Source organism: Etheostoma spectabile, chromosome 7 (genome assembly GCF_008692095.1).
Source record: "Etheostoma spectabile isolate EspeVRDwgs_2016 chromosome 7, UIUC_Espe_1.0, whole genome shotgun sequence".
Taxonomy (NCBI): domain Eukaryota; kingdom Metazoa; phylum Chordata; class Actinopteri; order Perciformes; family Percidae; genus Etheostoma; species Etheostoma spectabile.
Window position 1 is genome coordinate 29,922,267 of NC_045739.1, and position 18,541 is coordinate 29,940,807.

At 41.1% G+C, this 18,541-nt stretch overlaps 1 protein-coding gene and 1 long non-coding RNA gene across 2 annotated transcripts in view; one reads left to right on the forward strand and one right to left on the reverse strand.

Annotated features, from left to right (window-relative positions):
• Positions 1-9,407, reverse strand: part of LOC116692480 (uncharacterized) — a 23,631-nt gene extending 14,224 nt beyond the window's left edge. The window contains exon 1 of the long non-coding RNA XR_004332706.1: positions 9,397-9,407. This is a non-coding gene — a long non-coding RNA (uncharacterized LOC116692480). The remainder of the gene's footprint in view (positions 1-9,396) is intronic.
• The window catches only part of c1qtnf12 (C1q and TNF related 12), a 23,862-nt gene extending 5,760 nt beyond the window's left edge, over positions 1-18,102 (forward strand). The window contains exons 3-9 of the mRNA XM_032520805.1: positions 7,359-7,463; positions 7,634-7,745; positions 8,830-9,014; positions 10,264-10,372; positions 11,639-11,732; positions 15,439-15,517; positions 15,604-18,102. Of these exons, the coding sequence (XP_032376696.1) occupies positions 7,359-7,463; positions 7,634-7,745; positions 8,830-9,014; positions 10,264-10,372; positions 11,639-11,732; positions 15,439-15,517; positions 15,604-15,702 (783 nt within the window). The 3' untranslated portion in view covers positions 15,703-18,102. The remainder of the gene's footprint in view (positions 1-7,358; positions 7,464-7,633; positions 7,746-8,829; positions 9,015-10,263; positions 10,373-11,638; positions 11,733-15,438; positions 15,518-15,603) is intronic.
• The last annotated feature ends 439 nt before the right edge of the window (positions 18,103-18,541 follow it).

Here is an 18,541-nt window from a genome sequence, read left to right on the forward strand (position 1 = left end):
AATACTCCAAACAATACTTACAAAGAACCTATGAGCAGTCTATTATCAGACAGGCACCGGACATAGTGTCTGATCCAACTCTCATTCTCCACACAGCTTCTTCCCTCTGGTAAAAGATTCAGGGTCTCCTGCGATGGAGTACTCGAGTCGCTATTCTCTGGACTCGACCTGGACTCTCGCACTAATGACTTGGACTTAGACCCGTACTCGAGGATTTATGACATCGCACTTGAGCGCTCATGAAATAGAACTCGGAAGTTGGATGAAGTTTTGGACTATTTTTATGTGCATTAGGCAGTGATGGACCTGGATTTGGACTCGAGTCCGACTCTAGTCTTTATTGTCTGGACTTGTGACTCGACTCAAACTCAGGTATTGTGGCTCAACTCTGACTCGACTCTGACTCTCCTTTGGTGACTGGAGACTTAACTGGAAATCGCCAGTTGGTGACTCGGACTTGACTACAACACTGAACAGGCTGAACCATTAGATAGATAGATAGATAGATAGATAGATAGATATTGATCCAATAAAATGGGAAATTACAGGGTTACAGCAGCAAAATCAGTCACACAGCACAGAATATAAATGAAATACTAGGATACAATATACATACTGTACGTAATAATAGGGATGAAATACAAGAACAAATGTTTGAATATATACAAGTTGGGAATCCAAAAATGTGCATAAATAAACACGTAGATAAACCTATTGTGCAGGTTGCACTTAGTGCAGTATTGTGAACATATGCCCATGAGGATTCTCAACGCTTATAGGTCATGTATGATGTCGGGTTGGCCATTGTCCGAAGGCAGGTACGTGCACATTTTTACATAATGTGTTGTTGAGATGTTTTATGACTATGTAGCATGTATAATTCTTATCTTCTGTGGAACTGAAGGACGGATTCCAGAACAAACAACGTTAAAGCATCCGTGAGAGAGCATAAATAGATAGATAGATAGATAGATAGAGAGCCTTAATTATTATACTCACGGCCCATAAAAACATACACTCATACACTACCGATGGTGTGTTGCATGATAGCGAACTCCACTAAAAAGGTCATTTAACATTCAAATTGGCTAATGAAGTCATCCGAGAGAGCGAATAAATACAAATGATAAGCTCTCTTTGTCATCACATCTCATATCTGCAAGTAAAATAAACCGCCCAGTGTTATGTTTTCACCACGCGGACGTAGAGCGGCTGTTTGATTTGGATTTAGTTTCATTTATAATGGCTTCAGATTGATGCCAGATTTATAGAAATCCCTTAATCTCGCCTGATTCTCATCATGTGCCGGTCATGTTCTTGAAACCATGTTTTTCAGAATGATCGCTCGCGCTTAACAGTACATTGGTCTACTATTGCTGCAGGTAAAAACTACTGGAGTGCTGGAAACAGTGCAAACAGCTAGAAAATGTGTGGTTTTTTCACACTTTGGATTAAGGAATCTTAAAAATAACCAAACAAGAGGGTCTAATGACCTTGTTACCTGAAATGTTCTGCCCACAGTCAGGCCATGGGGCAGACCAGTGTTCCTGAGATGAATCAGGATCTCTGGTGCTTTTCATCAGCTCACTTTACCTACCACAGGGAAAAAAGGCCCATTCCCAAGCTATAATTCATACACACAGCGTTCAAAGTCTCTCTCAGCTTACATTGCCTTTATAACTAGAGCAAGCCAAGATTGTCTCTGGTTATCGCTTGAATATAAACACAAATTTATTCACTTTCTCTCACACGTAAAATACAACAACACAATAAATGTATACACACCGTTGTTGGGACAACAGTGATGGAAAAAATTAGGCCATTTTATAAGAAGCATGCTTTGGAAAAAACCTATACTACACTTTTACCAAGTTTGTTGAGCTAATAACAGCGTCCCCATAGTGCGATGGAGTAATTATGTTTTGCACACGGTGCTTGCCAATTGCAAAAACCCAGTGAGAAGAGAGCAGAGTCAACATTGCATGCCTAACTGTATTTAGCTCGAGGGCGATAAATCCTCGAGGCAATCTGTTTCTGTGAGGTGCAGCGGTGGGGAACGCGGGGGCGGACGCGTGACGGCCCGGGATGCACGCAGGTTAGCCAGGATCCCCTCGTCCCCCACAGCCCGGGGATCCCTGCCTCTCGGGGTGGGATGGGCCCAGCGGTAGGCCCGTCCACCCATGCATGGATGGCTGCACAGGGAGCAGCACGGGGATGTAAAAACAAGGGATTAAAGAAGGCTCTCGATCAACTTTAAACCTGCCCGTGCAACATTTTTCACCAGCAGCAAAAGAAAGTTTCATGTCGTATTATTGTGTGCAAACAGATAACGCTTAACTGTACACACGGGCGAATTCAGGAGCTGCCTGCAACGGGGTAGAGTTTCAGGATCTGGTTGCGGGCCCCAGAGACATGTTTTAACAGTTGTGTTTGTGTTTTTGGTGGCATGCTGCCCCAGGGAAATATTTTCCATTTTATTGCTTCAAATAAATTCAACCCAATCCCCCCCCCCCCCTGCCAAACTACATGACAAACACACTTAAAGCAGTGCACGTAAAAGAATCATCCAGGCAAACCTGAAGTTGTTCTTTTCGGGGTAATAAAATCTCATAAAGCCTCTGAATGGCCAAAAATGATTAACACGGATTCAGTAATTGATCCAATTGTGTGCCCGTGTACTCAGGTACATGTATATTTACTTAAGTACAAATGTGTACTTTTTCTATTCTATGCTACTTTATACCTTAACACCTCTACATTTTACAGGCAGTAAATATAGTACTTCCTTCTCAGCTATGTTTATTTGACAGGTACAGGTACTTTTTAGTAATAGTTACTTTCTATTTTACACAGACTATGTATAATCAGCTTCTAAAATACAATGCACTGTTAAAGTTAATGGCTCCTTGTCATGTTTAAGTTGTCTTTGAGCTTTTGGGTTCCACCATTTTTCCTCTGAACTTCTCAGATGGTTTTATTTTAATATCTGTTCAAGGCCCAAATAGGTCATTTTTACAATACTCCACAAAAAACAAGGATTAGAAAGAAGTCCAAACCATCTTTACGTGTTTGTGTTGCAAAACCTTTTCTTTTCTTTTCCCCTCCCCCCTTCATCATCTCATCGTAATTACTTTGTGACCCTGAAGTTAGGGGCCACAGAAGTTTTGGGAAATTTTAGAGAGTTCAATGAAAATAAAGATACCACTCTAATATTTCTCCGTTCATTGTAAGCCTACAGCTAGCAGTTAGCTTAGCTTCACTTAAAGACCTAGAGTGGGGAAACAGCTAGCCTGGCTTTATCCAACAATAACACCATCAGCCTGCCAACACCTCTCTGAAGCTCACTAATTAACACGTCATATTTTACGAGGGGTTATGTGATGGACTGCCTGGCAACCTGTCAGAGGATTTTGTAACTGTTGAACAGAACCAGGCTAGCTCTTTTCCCCCCTGTTTGCCAGTCTTTGTGCTAAGCTAAGCTAACCGACTGCTGGCATCAACCTTTCTCGTATAACCTGGCCACAGATTGAATAAGTGGGTATCCCAAAAATGTTAAACTATTCCTTTTAAAATGCTGCTTACACAATGTCAGTTTTTTACTTTAAGTACATTTTGCTGAAAAAGCTAACGTTGCATGCTGGGTTTTTACTTGGAACGGGGCTTCTGTACACTGTTGTGTTGATGCAGGATGTGAAGACGTCCTCCGAACCCTGGACACAAAGCGTCTCATTCTTAAGCCCTGAATCCTCCAGTAGTGTGTCATGATTTAGAGCCCCATCAACGAGAATAAACACCGTCTAGAAGACTTTGGGAGTTTCTCACCCTTCGACAGAGTCCCTGACACGTTCTCTCGGCCCGTGCTGGAGAGGCGTGCGCTCACACCTGCTGACAGACGAAGCCACTTTGAGGCACTCACACATCAGCGGTGATCAAAGCCAGAGCCCTGGTGTTCTTCACCAGCTCTCAGACTGATACCTTGGATCCGCTCCCGCCGCACTTTGTTCACCAGTTGTACGTGCTGATGCGAGGGAATCCGCGGTTTACTTTACGCCACACTCAATTGCAGCGAGTGAGAGATTGAACGCTCCTGACAGATCTTTCTGTGTCATCAAGCAATATGGTTTTCCATGGTCTGCGTGTGTGGAGTCTTTTGATGTTCTCGGTCGAGACAGAGACTCACCTGCTAACAATGAATCAGATTTTCTTTTGGCAAGTAGAGCGAGCCATCCCAGCTGTCACTATGTAGTCTATGTTACGCTCTTTGTCAGTGCACATGCTTAAAATAAAAATCGGCTCAATGGAAAGAGTTGAGCTTTCCTAAAGTTGATGATTGGATTATTTATACAGTGATTTGCTGTTATTTCTTCGCTGTGAAATGAAGGTAATAATTACCTTTTCTTCTTTGAGCACAGAATATCCTTGAGGGCAAGGCTTTAATGGTTTAATTACAATGGCGTGTGTTAAAGAGCATAACAAGCTCAGAGTATGGCTGATTTCCTGGCAATGATATGCTGTCTTTTTTTATTATGATTATGTAGATGGCTGAGATGTGTAATTATAAATCACATGGGTTGGCCAACATGCGCTGGTTCATATCTCTGAAAATGCAAGACGATGACCTCTGGTATAAACTCAAGAGCAAATGTGGAGTTATGAGGTTTTTCTTAGAATTAGCGCCCACTGGCTCTCATAATTGTGTGTCTTTTTTTATTTTTAACTGAGCTGTCTGACATGATGATTCCCAGTTTTACAATCAATCCCAGTGGAAATATACTCAAACTGCCACAGGCAGGCAATACGAGTACACCCCCCTCACCCCCGCAACCCCCGGTCGTCAACATGTTAATATTTGTTCAAGCGTACAGGACTGGTATGTTAAAGGAATAGTGTGACATTTGGAAAATTCCATGCCAAAGCTACAGCCAGCAGTCGTTTAGCTTAGCTTAGCATTAAGACAGCTAACCTGACTCTGTCCAAAAGTGACAACATGAATCAACCAGCACTTCTAAAAATCACTAAGTAATATCTTGTTTGTTTAATCTGCACAAAAACCAAACTGTAAAAACATGTTTTTATATAACTGGAGAAACTGTTCCCGCTTCGGTCCCCCTACAGGTTGGACGTGGAATTGTCCCATTATGTCTCATTGGAACTACAGATCCCCTACCCGATCTGGCAACCTTGCGTAGCGCGGCTTTCCCATACCAACTCGTTTCTGCTGCTCATAAGTCACCAAATAATAACAATAACCATGCTTTATTGCAGGTTTCAGTGTTTCCCAAAAATTCGAACTATTCCTTTAACCTTCATGTTGTCCTCGGGTCAAATTTGACCTAGTTTTAGTGTTTTCTTGACAAAAAATGGGCCTTCGAAATAAGCTGAAAATGTCAACGTTGTGAAATAACTTTGAAAAAACCCATCAAAAAAAGCACCCACAACATTGAAAAAGTGACAAAAATGTCAGAAAAAGGCGATAACAATGTTGAAAAAAACCTTTTGTTAATGGTCGACAGGAAGACAACACAAGGGTTAATGTCGACAGAACTGGTATTTTAATAAATATGAAACCTTATTGACACATCAAAGGAAAAAGCAGTTTATACAACAGGCTCCCAGTATCGAGTAGTGTGAAAGTGTTCATGTCTTGACCAAATCAGTCTTGCTTTTATCTGCCTCCAAAACTTCAAAATCACAACAGAAACACGGACCGATCCGACACGCAGCCGGCGCAGCGCCTGTTAAGTTGTTTATTTTGTCTGCTGTCAGAGAGAAGAGAAAGTCACAGAGAGAAAGAGGGGGGGGGGGGGGGGGGGGGGTAAGAGAGATAGAGAGGCTGCTAATATATGGAAAAGACAACCAAGGACTAACTTTGTTGTGGTGAAGCTAGAAGTCTTTTAAGAGTGGAGAAAGAGTCCTGTTGGTTTTGTAGATAAGTGATCCGCGTCCCGCCGCCAACCCTAAACAAATTCCATTTCGGGCGGCTCACCTCCGTGGCTCGTCTTTATCTCCTCTTCTATCTCTCAGAGCAAGATTCGAGCTGGAATCCTTTCTGCTTCACATTCGACCGAAATGAAAACACACCAGTTGTAGCACTGTGCATAAAAAAAATGCTGCTTCCCGAGGTCTTCATGGAGTGTGTTTCTTATCTCCCTAACAGATCCCAGTCTCCTCTACGGTCATTTATTATAAAAGTTCAGATAAGAAGATCCAGCATTTAACAATCTTAAATCATAACTCGCCCTGGTACACATACTGTGCTGTAAATAGCTCTGTTATCTCGTTTATTACATTTTCCATCATTACACTACTCAAACAAGCAGTATTAATAAGACAATACTAGTATGTCTTGTGTGATGGAGAAAGCGTTGGCTGTTTTGACATGTTATAAACTGCAGTAATTGAGGTCTGCAATCCACAGAATCTACATCGCATGTACACGGGGCACTGGCAGACTCGTTTTTCACCAGAGTGCTCATGGAAATTTTCATGTGCAGAGAGAGAGAGAGAGAGAAAAAAAAAAAAAAAAAATCAAGGTTTGTTTACATTCATCCGAGCGCATTGGGCAAATAAGAACTGACGTGGCACCTGAGTGAATTATCTGGAATGAAAAAGTAAGCACAAGGTGAAGCTGTCGGAGAAGAATTGGGGCTAAACTTGGATGGCATATTGAGAGAAAAAAGCCTATTTTTGAGGAATTGCAGTGGACTGGGAAGAAGAGACAGAAGGAAAGAGGTTTCCCTGTGCGACCTTCCTTGGTGTCTGGCACTATTTAATTGTATCTTTGGGCAAGATTTTCCTAAGATGAGTTTAAAGTAAGAAATAATGACTCATTGGAGTTAGCTTCGTAGGTACGGCCCTGTGCATCATGCCTCAATTGGGCAAAATAATTTAGAAATAAAACTGGTAAATGGCACTTTTTTTAAAGGCTGTAATTACTGAATGAGAACAAAGTGTGGTGGCTGCCGAGTACAGTCTGCATCTGTGAATAATTTTGCTTCTCATTGAATCTTACTTTCCTAAATGTTTTATTTTCCTGCCTTATTTATCTTATGAATCAATCTGTAAATAAGGTTGAACCGCCCTGTATGAAATGTGCCAAGTGAACAAAATACCAAAACTACGGGCTCAATTTTTATGAAGCTTCGGGGCGGATACACAAATTATGTTTTATTTGACAACATTGGAAATTGGGGTTTGTGCTCCATTCAAGTGTTTTTTTGATAATGGGAAAAAGGAGTCCCAGACTGGGACGACTCACACTGCATTAACATTGTGAGATACTGCATGCCTTGGCAGTGGTCTGCACTCTGAACTAGTCCATAATTTATTTTATGTCTGTGTTTTCCTTTCTGCTGCAGATTTCTGACAACCAGCGAGTGGATCCGCTGGGATCATGGATGGACTTTGTCAAAAGACCGGTTGGCAACTTCCCTGGAAAGTGTCGCAAACGCAAGCGACCCTTGGTAAACCCAGTAGATAGACTGTGTGTCTGGCCGTTTTTGTACTTGTACTTGATTGATGATGATTGGTGAATTTTTTCATGTACTGCAGTAAATTATTAATAAAACAAACTTGCATAATATTCAAGTCAAATGGACGCATGACAATATATTGTACATCTTTCCTCCACTAGCCGGGCCCACCTGGTCCCCCCGGACCTCCCGGCCCGCAGGGACCCCCTGGCTCTCCTGGAGCCGAAGTGACCCAGGAAGTTCTTCTCCAGGAGTTCAAAGACATGATTAAAGGTAGAAACATGTTGATTAGCCAGCCCACCCACATTTCAGCTCCCCATTTAATCATTTTGCATAGATAGCCTACAGTTAAACATATGGATATACACAGTTTTATAACCTCAATGTTCCATTTTATCACAATATCATGAAATAATACTTTGAAAATCGACGTTAACTCAAATTGCACTGTAGTAACTACGCCTTTGCAGTTGCAAAACTAATTTTGCTTGGATATAAAAGGGATTCTACAATTGTTCCGTCTAACCTGGTGCATTAGTGTTTACATTAAGAATTTACCCCAAAGCAGTTTTATTAAAGTGCATTTTGTTCATCATGAACACACAGTAACGTGCAGCTCTACACACTCTGCAGTCACGGAGTATTGAGAGACATTTCATTCAGATGTCTGGAGGTGAAAGAGGGGCCCCTTTGAAAATGACCATGCCAGTTTGGAGCCTTTTTTGTTTAATCCTCGTGTTGTCCATCCGGGTCAAAAAGATTACTACTTATTTTTTTAATCCTTTTTTCAACATTTGACATTTTCAACGCATTATTATTATTTTTTATTGCACTACCACCACCTTACTACCACTAGTTTACATTACTTTTTTGAAATCATGGTCAATATCCCTCATTTGTATAGAATTATACCTAATATTTGAGCTAATGAAGCAGAAGTTATGAATTATTTTGACTAATAGTTAAGATCAGAGGTATGTTAAGTGGATAAGTTTGGTCAGGATGCTGATTTGAAACCCTTTCAATTTTCACCTGAAATTCAATGAAACTGATTAATTGTATTTGCAAAGAGCGTTGCATGGAATCCATCCTTTTTTGTGGTAATTTGGTTAAAAAGAATGCCATATTTGTGATATAGACGTTGTTAAAAGGGGTCAAATTTGATCCGAGGACAACAGGAGGGTTAGAACCCCCGTCACGACAAGCTAGCATGACATAGTTGGTACCAATGGACTTAGGTCTTTTAGTTCCATATGATACAAAGCTCAAATCTGGATTTTATGACCCAATAGTTGATTAATTAATTATTTATTTTTTAAATCCAGCCCTAGTAATAACGCTGATGTGTTTCTGTCAGAGGCCACAGAGAGGAGAGCAGCAGCGTTGGACAGACAAACTAGCCCCAGCCAGCTACCTACGGCCCTCCTCACCCTGGAGGGGATGACCTCCTACCGGCGGATAGAGGAGGCTTTCCACTGCAAGCTCAAGGGACCTGTGGTGGTCGACAAGAAGACTCTGGTGGAGCTCCAGAACTTTCAGACAGTATGTTTGTTCTCAACCAACTAAATGTTTATGGACTGGTTCAGCTTCGCTCCGTGTGCATGGCTGAAAAAGTAAAAAGTTTTGGCTAATCCTCCCCTCTGCACGCTTTCTTTCGGACCCATTTGGTTCTCTGTCTTAACTGTGTTTGAAATAGCGAGTGTTTGGTAATCATTGCTTAGTTTGCATGTGGGGGAATTAGGAGAGGATCATCCCCTCACTGGTAACTGGCACTGGCAAAGCATGCGCTGCCACTCTGAGACTCACACTGGCTCTTTGGTCAAAAATAACTCCTTTTTCAATTCTACACATCACTCTCTGGGCGGCATACAAAAGGCACTCTGTCTCTGACTTGGAATAAAGTGTGGGGAGGACAAAAATAGACACGGTTTGAAACAGTATGCTGTAGTGGAAGAACTATGCCCTGTTGCGATGGGCTGACAAGGCTGGAGGAGGGAGGATTAAGCTTTGACGAAATATTTAAGATTCTAACTCAGCACTGTGTTACTCTGAAAACGGCTTGAAAACACGGTCACACCAGGAAGTAGAATAGTGAATTTCATCCGCACATCTTCACAAAATATCTGTTTCTATAAGCTTGGTGACATAGTGCCAACTCGCAGGGCTTGTTGTTCAACTGTTACTGGCGAGCTAACTGCTAACATGCTAGCCAGCCCAGCTTGCCCTTGTTGGCCGAGGTTCTTTCTATATTCATGTACCGTTTACTGACATTTTGTTCTAGTGTTTTTACATCATTTCATTAAATACTTAAGGGGAAAGGAAGCTCTCCAAGCTAGCAAACTTGCTAATTGTCAGTTAGCAGTCTAGTTAATTTGGTCGCTAATGGGGTAGCTCATTCAAAAGACGTATTTAATACCATAGCAGTCTCATAAGTGGTTCTTTGTGGAGAGATTTACACTATGAGAGAGGAGGGTAAAAATTTGAAGTATATGGAACGACACAGGTAGTATGTTAGGATTTTTGGGACTTGATTTTTTTTGGGACTACGATTTTTGGCATTTGGGATTCTCCGGCTAACCATTACCTCAACTTGCTATTAAACAAAGGAACAAATTCAGGTGACTGGGCCGTTAGGAGTGTCTGCTAAAGTGCCCTTGAGCAAGACACTGCTCACTGCTCTGTAGTCAAGCCAATTTGTTCTAAGGTCCCAGAGGTGGGTTGTTATGTTGGGACCAATGCATTATCGCTCTGAAATGAAAACGTATTTACTCCAACGTTTCTGTGCTTTCAGCCACCAGCTAAAGGAGCCTTCCTCAGGGGGTCGGGAATGGACCAGTCCACCGGAAGATTCACAGCTCCCATCACTGGGATCTACCAGTTCTCTGCTAACGTCCACATTGGTAAATCACAGTCACTGTCTTATATGGGATGTTACAGTACATATAGCAAGGCCTTAATCCTTGTGTTGGCTTCCCGTCAAAATTGAAAATCAACACTTTGGTTGACGCTTTTTATCAATGTTTTTAACTTTTTCTTAGGTTTATGTCATTTTTTTCCAACACTTTTTGTTCAATGTTTGTCACTTTTTTTGACGTTTTCCACGCTACGTAACACTAACTTATTAACTTTTACAGTTATTTTTGGAATTTATGGTCAATAAACCTCATTTTTAGGAAATTAAACTTAATGTTTGAGTTAGAAAAGCAGAAATTAGGAATTATTTTGACTAAACTTAAGGGAATGGATGTTGATGGATAATCACAGACTGGAATATGTCAAGTTTAACTCAATAGTATTTGGAAACCACTTCAATTTGTTTTTCAAAGGCTATAAAATTGAATAAGACGCCCCAAAATTAATGAAAGTTGCCAAAGAGCGTTGAGTGGAATCAATCATGTTATTTTGGGCAGTTACAATTGGGTAGTTAAAAAGAACATTGATATAGGAAAACGGGTCAAATTGACCCGTTTCAAAGTGTTTTATATCAGAAATATGGATTTCTTTCAACCAAATTTGAAAAATCTTTCATTTTGAAATGTGTCAACTGGGAACGTCAGCTGGAGACGGCGCTTTCAATCAAATCATGGCGATAAAGTTAGCTTAATTAGCTAGCTAGCCACAACTGATAAAACGGAATGCTTTACAGGCGTAGCAACAGAAACTAAGTAGTCAATGAATTAGCAGAATCAGGATTGTTCCTTGACTGTTTAAGACCAGTCGTTCTCAAACTTATTTCAATAATGTAGCCCTTTTTGAAATATAGTTTCAGCCAAGTACCCGCTCAACAACAACCTTGTAACTGAAAAACGACAAAATGCTAGCACACATTTCAAATGTTTAGAAGCAATCACTAAATTCATTGTATAATTATTGTAAGGAATTATGCATTAGATAATCTCACAAACCCCCTACGGTACTACCCCTAGGCGTACTAGTAACCCCATTTGAGAAACACTGTTTTAGACTCTTAAACAGTAGCTCTTTTTATTACAGCTTCAGGATGCGGAGAAATGCCGGCTTAACAGGCCTGTTGTGTCTAGTTACTGGGTTTGGATAATCACTGTTTAGGGCTTTTAGTGACTGGTCACTTCAAGGGGAATATATTTTTGTGATCAATGCGTGAGCCATTATCTTCAAGTGATTGTGAACGTTTTCCCTCCCTACAGACCACAATGAGGTGAAGAGGAGCAAGAGCCAGCTAAAGGCCAGGGATAATGTTCGGGTGCTGATCTGCATTGAATCACTCTGCCACAGATACACGTAGGTATCCTTCACCATTGAGTGCTCTAACATGTGCACCAGTATCCCACTCTTGAGACTTATCCTGGGTCTGATCTTCTGGATTCGATCTTTACATGGAACACAAGAAACCTGGTTATTCCTGAAACAGGATCAGGTTTCAATCATCTGTGTGCAATTCTGTCTTGACTCCTTGACATCTAATGTGCTGGACCAACAGAGCATGATCCCAAACCCTGGACAAGGTGTTTACATGCCACAGGTTTCTATTGGGGGACTAAATGTAGCATATTCAGGTTCTGAAATCCTGGAAAACCTTAACCAGGTTTCTGAAACATGACCGGGAAACTTGAAAAAGCCAATCATAACCGGAATACTAGTGAGCATGTAACACCTTCATTGCTAAATATGCTGGAGAACTCATACCTTGAATCAGATATACTCTACCCAAAGCTTCTGTTATACTCTCACTTGACATTGTGGTACAGGCCTCCATAGATGGCGTGCACGCTACGAGCATTGTTTCTCCAAAACGTAACAAGAAGAAGACGAGAGCGGAAGTTAAGGAGAGCAGGCTGCCTGGCAACAGTCCACATATAATCATGTTCAACACCGACGTACCGCCAAACATTACATTTATGTAATGATAAAGTTACTGATGCCTATGTCTGCCTCTCGAGGCCACGAACACACTCACCATGAGGCCGTTTTTTTAACTTTCACAAAGCGACTTCTCACATTTTCCCACACTTTTCAGCAAAATGCTGAAAAGAAATGCTGCTTTTTTTCAAGTGTGGTTACACATATATTTAAGGCCATTTGACTTTCTGCGGTAGGTACATGAAGAATCATACAGAGGTTTGTACAGGCGAATCTGGGCGGCCAGACTTCTCAACAGACCATGTTGAAAAGGAAAGTGGAGCGTGCGCCGAGTCAGATTCAGAGATGCACAACCATGTGTCACAACAACCGGCGGAGCATTTGTACTGAAAAATCGCAGACTTGGAACACCACGGTGACCATAAACCTATCATAACACTGCTTTGTTACCTCAATAGATCATGTCAATGTGGTTTTCATTTGTTATGGCTATGATACGTGGCCCAGTGATACCACCTATAATAAATCTTTGATCTTCTCTCTATACTTTATTGATCAAGTAAAGACATTTTTCACTCTGTTGCTATTACACGTTGGCCCGAAATACACACATGCAAAAACAGGACCTATTCATGCAATGATCGTGCCCTGCGCAGTTGGGGGTTCATTGGCTTGCTCAAATGGACCTCAGCAGTACCCAGAAGGTCAACACGCAGTACTTGGTCCATACGAGGACTTGAACCAGAAATCCTCCATTCCCCAAGCCAAGTCCCTACTGCTTCCCCTATTAACTGATCTTAGGAAGTAGGACTACAACAACCACATTTTGCATTCTTGTTTTTGACAAATTGTGCAACAGTGATATTTTATTGGGGTTTAATGCGGCCTTAACTGTCACCAGTATTTATGGCCTGTTAAAGGTTTTGTCTGTTACCGTTTGTGTGGAACCAGATTGGCATTTCCTGTATGAAGCAGAGCAGGTCTTTAAGGGGAATGTCCTCACACTTAGAGCCCACGTCCCTGTCGCCTTACTAATCTTTATAGACTCACCTTTGACACTTCAGGCAGCCTGTTACATTCAGCAGCACAGTAGTTAAATACCCTTGTTTGGAATGTGGGAGACAGATAATGACGTTAGTATCTGATACAGTGTTTCTACATGGTGTAAAAATTACAAATCCAGTTGGGGAAGGTTCTGAGTTCTTTCCAGTGTTTCAAAATTTCTATTTACATAAAGTCAGGGAAAATTGCAGAAATGATTGCTCCCTAAAGTCTCTTCCAGACTGCGCAGGGCTCCACAGCCTCCCTTCTAGCTTGATACAATGAGGGGAATGTATAAATAATATTATTATGATGGGTTACCTAACCCAAAAGAGTCCTTGGCTTTTTCTTTTTTTCGAGCCAAAGCCCCAGCCAGTCTCGCCCTCCCACACATGAAAATGCAGAGAATGTGAAATGAGGCTCATTGTGATGGCAGTTGGAGTGAAGACAAAGATGATTGATTTGCCATAAATATGTAGCATTTTCCACTTAACAGGAGCCTTTGCTCTCACTGTGTGGTTAAAGCCTGCAGCGATGTTACAACCATCTCTGCAGACTCTGAGGGCAAGGAGTTGTTAAAGGGACAGTTCACCCCTAAAATCCAAAAATACATATTTTTCCTCTTAACTAGTGCTATTTATCAATCTGGATTGTTCTGGTGTGAGTTGCGTTGGAGATATTTCCTGTAGAGATGTCTGCCTTCTCTCAGATATAATGAAATAAGATGGCACTGGGCTTGTGAAGGAAGTGTACCCATGGACCAGAGGCTCGTCGGCTGAGCTGTAGCGTCTGCTAGCTCAGTAGAGCTAGCATTGTCGGTTAGCTGTAGCTACAGCTCAGACAAGGAGGACCTCTCGCCCCTCTAAAGCGTGATTTAGGCTTAAATCTACGTGGTGGCTACGTTTGTAGATACATGGCAACAGGGAACTTACGTCGTACCCTAAGAAAAATGTAATTTGTACATCCAAGCAACTCATGGCTTGCTAGCGTTGCATTTCCCCCGACTCATTGCCTGGTTCTCCTTCTCCATAAACATGAAATCAAGGAGAGGGTTAACTTCTCCTGCTGCAGATTTCCCACCGTGGTCAGAAAGCACAGGGGAGACTCTTTGTTTCTCCCACCATGTCTCTATTTTTGGTACTCGCTCCGAAGCTAATCGCCGTCATTCTCGCCGTCTACCACACACTCCCCATGCACACACACGTGCCAACCCTGCTATTTCTTTTAACCCTCACGTTGTCCTCAGGCCAAATTGACCCGTTTTCCTATATCAATGTTCTTTTTAACTACCCAATTGTAAGTAACCAAAATAACATGAAAGACTCCAATAGTATTGAGTAAAAGTTGACATGTTCCAGTCTGTGATTATCCATCAACACACATTCCTTTAATTTTAGTCTAAATGATTCCTAATTTCTGCTTTCTAACTTGAACATTCGGTATAATTTCCTAAAAATGAGGTTTATCGGCCATAGCCTACATTTAAAAAATAACTTTAAAACTTATAAGTTAGTGTTATATAATGTTGAAAATGTCATAAAAAGTGACAAAAGTGTTGAAAAAAGGGACAAAAGCGTAAGAAAAAGTTAAAAACATTGATAAAAAGCGTCAACAAAATTGTTGATTTAAAATTTTGACGGGAAGGCAACACAAGGGTTCAATAGATCGACAATAGATCTCTTTGCCTGAAACAACAGCTGATAGCAAAGGGAGAAACCGATATTAAGCAGGGTTGGGACTCTGTGATTGGCCCTTGCCATTTGTATACGATTCTGATTGGTTTAGCAGGAAGGGGAACGCCTCCAACAGCTGATTGGAGTTAGGTAGAGCGTTGATTAAGAGTGAGGTCTTCCTGAAGGGATTTACACTGAGATACATATCAATCAGGAGAGGCTGGTTGCAGATATGCATTTATTAGGATAATAGCTGAATTGATTTAGGAGAGCATCAATTAATAGTTAGATCTTCCTGAAAGAATTTGGTACTTGGTTCACAAGGTCTGGAAGATTCCACATTTGCCACAAATTGTTGAAAACACAACATTAAATCTGAAATGTCCTTTTTTTTTTTTTAAATGTGATTGCAGCTCACTGGAGATGATTGTTGGATTAGAAAGTAACAGCAAGATATTCTCTGTCAGCGTGCAGGGGCTGCTGGAGCTACAGGTGAGCAGACCACTTAGAAACACATCCAATATCTGGGTTTGTGCAAATCCTACCTTTTATGAATGTTGCGTATTTTTCCTCTGCAGGCTGGCCAGTACACCTCCATATTTGTGGACAACGCAGCAGGTGCCTCCATCACGGTACAAAACGGTTCGGATTTCATGGGCATGCTGCTCGGTGTGTAGTCTCACAACAGGAGCAGGGCGTCATCCAAGCCATCCACTGCTGCCCTTCATTGTCTTGTGTTTTTATTTTATTATAATATTTTTTTGCAATGGACTGCTTATGAGCACCATCACACAGTACCAAACCACAGGAGAGGTTTGAAGGACGGAAGTGAGGCTGACATGGACTTGGTGAAAGGACAGTGTAAAGAAGTCAAGGACTTTGTTTTTCACAGTGCACTGCGCCCACTTCCCTGAGGAACACCAATAAAATAACCTGAAAATTGAACAGTGAGTACGCCTGTTACAGTTTATGGTTTTTCTTTCCCTGAAGACCTTTACAGAAAACCAAATATCAATGTTTTTAATGTTCTCTGGATAGATTTTGAAGAGCTAGGGAACACGAGAAAGTACTATTTGTAGTATTTGTGTGTTTAATATATACTGAATTGTTTTTTGTCTACATGATCTATTATGTACACAAACTATAGTTATTTTGTATCATGGATTAAATCTCACATTTATATTTGTTATATGGTGCATGGACTTTGAGTACACTGGACAATGGAAACATGCTCAATAGACAGAATAGGGCTTCACAAAATCTTGTCCCAAATATGTAATAACTTGTTTTGTAACAGAAATGTTACTACATGTTAAGCCACGTAGCGGCGTGGCATTGTTGGTCATTTGTTCCACCATTTTGGTTCAGTCCAAATTATCTCAACAACTATTTGATATATTACCATGACATTTTGCACAGACATGATGGTCCCAAGGGACTACATCCTACTGGCTATGGTGGTCCACTAACTTTTGGGGTTTTGAGCAAAATATCGCAACAATATTGGATGCATTGCTTTTCAATTTGACACAGACGTCCAATGTTAGATGCACACTAAACTAAGATGGTAAACATTATACCTGCTAAGTACAGCCTCATAGAGCTGCCAACCTGTCTGCAGACTATTATGGCGTATTCATATCAACGGAAAAATGCATTGTGCGTTGGTTCAGCACGGTATTTACCACTCCGTGACACCAAGTGGCGCTGTACCAAACGACACCACCTTAGCTACAATGCCAGTGTCGCAAGCTGTGCAGATTGCTACATTTCATATACTCAAATGGTGTTTTAATGCACGTTCTCATGAACGGGTTTGTACCATAGTACTCAGTCAGTTTTGTCTGTTTTCACTGGGAAGTGAACACCGCTCCCCAACTTGATAGCTCTGTGTTTTAAGACCCTCTCATCCACTCCGACCTCCTCCGTACTCGGTCCAAATCATTCTTATTCAGCAGCAGTCACAGCTGAAAATATCCAGATTACAGTGCATTCTTATTATTTTTTTTGTAGCTATGCTGTATGTACGAGTGGTTCATGAGAACAGCCTGTTTTATAACAAACCTGCTAGCTGCAGCTGATTGCTGATAGAATTTAGCCGGGCAAATATTCTTTTTTACTAGATATGAAGCCAGTTATGTTATTTTACACTTGTGGAAATTCAGACACAAGTAATTCCGTCTCTCAGTTTAAGCATGGTCAACAGCGATTGGTTGTGCGCACAAAGGTCAGTGGTCATCAAAATTGAACTTCCTGCACATCCCTGCTCCGCTCCTGCAGGTAGATCCTAAATCAGGATCTTTTGCATTGGCACTCAAGGTCTGCACGGTGCTTAGCCCCGCCCAATACAATTATTATTGGTTTAAAGAAATGCCAATAAACCAGATCATGTTTTTTTTTCCATCCAGGAATGCCGTGTGGACTAGCCAGACCCTCCTCCAGACCCTCTTTTGCAGTGCTGTGGAGGAAGGTCTGGCCATGCGAGACTAGGGTTAGGGTAAGAATAACAATAAGCCAATCAGAAGCAGAGAAGGGCTGAATACGATTGGCCACGAGGTACGTCCTTTGGCGCGGACACTTCTAGCGGATCCAATCTAGCATCTGCCCCCCTGTGCACCACGGACATCCTCCCAGAGCTGTCCCAACACACCACACACACACAATAAAAGCTGTTACCGTGACAACGTGAATACGCCTTTAGTGTCAATCAAATCGAGATTCACCTTTTGACCAAAACCGCTGTAAGATATCTTCTTTTTTTTAACCCTAAGATTATTATCACAGTGTATTTTTTGTTATCATTTATCATCCGTTTATTTGTTACTGTATTTTTATTCTTTTCTTGAAATATACAGTACATGTTTGTAATTTATAATAGCTAATACGACAGTAACATTGAAAAGCCTTGGATATGGTATTTATGTTTGAGGAAATGTATCAATCACTTGTTGATTGACACTCTGGTGGACTCTTGAAACCACAGATTCTTGCAAAAATCAAATTATATCTTTATGCTATTTTTTTATTACCCATACCATGCTGTAATTTGAAATTAAACTTTTTTTCAAATGTTGCCATTTGGTGTCTCAACATGATGATGATGATGATGGTAATATCTTCTTATTATGAGTACTTCAGGGGAGTCAATAACTGTAACTTTACATCTAAATATTAAATTGCTATCAGAATCTTTTTTTTTTTTCTTTTTTCAGTATCTCAGATTTATTCATGACAACGTCCTCTGAATTCTTCCAAAATGATCTCTGCGGCATCATCGGAGTCGTAAAATACCCAGAATGCCTCAGATGCCTGTGGAAACGCTGGCAGACCGCCAGGCGAGTTCGTGACTGCATGTAAAATATTACTAAAACACCTCGGGGTTGGACGTGAGACCCTCTGCACGTCACGCACGGAACTCAATCTAATGGCTTTTTTTTACCTTGGGTCCTGGTGTTTTTTTCATGAATTTTTATATTTCTCAAGTTTCCAGTTTTAATTAAAACTGAATAGCTGTTG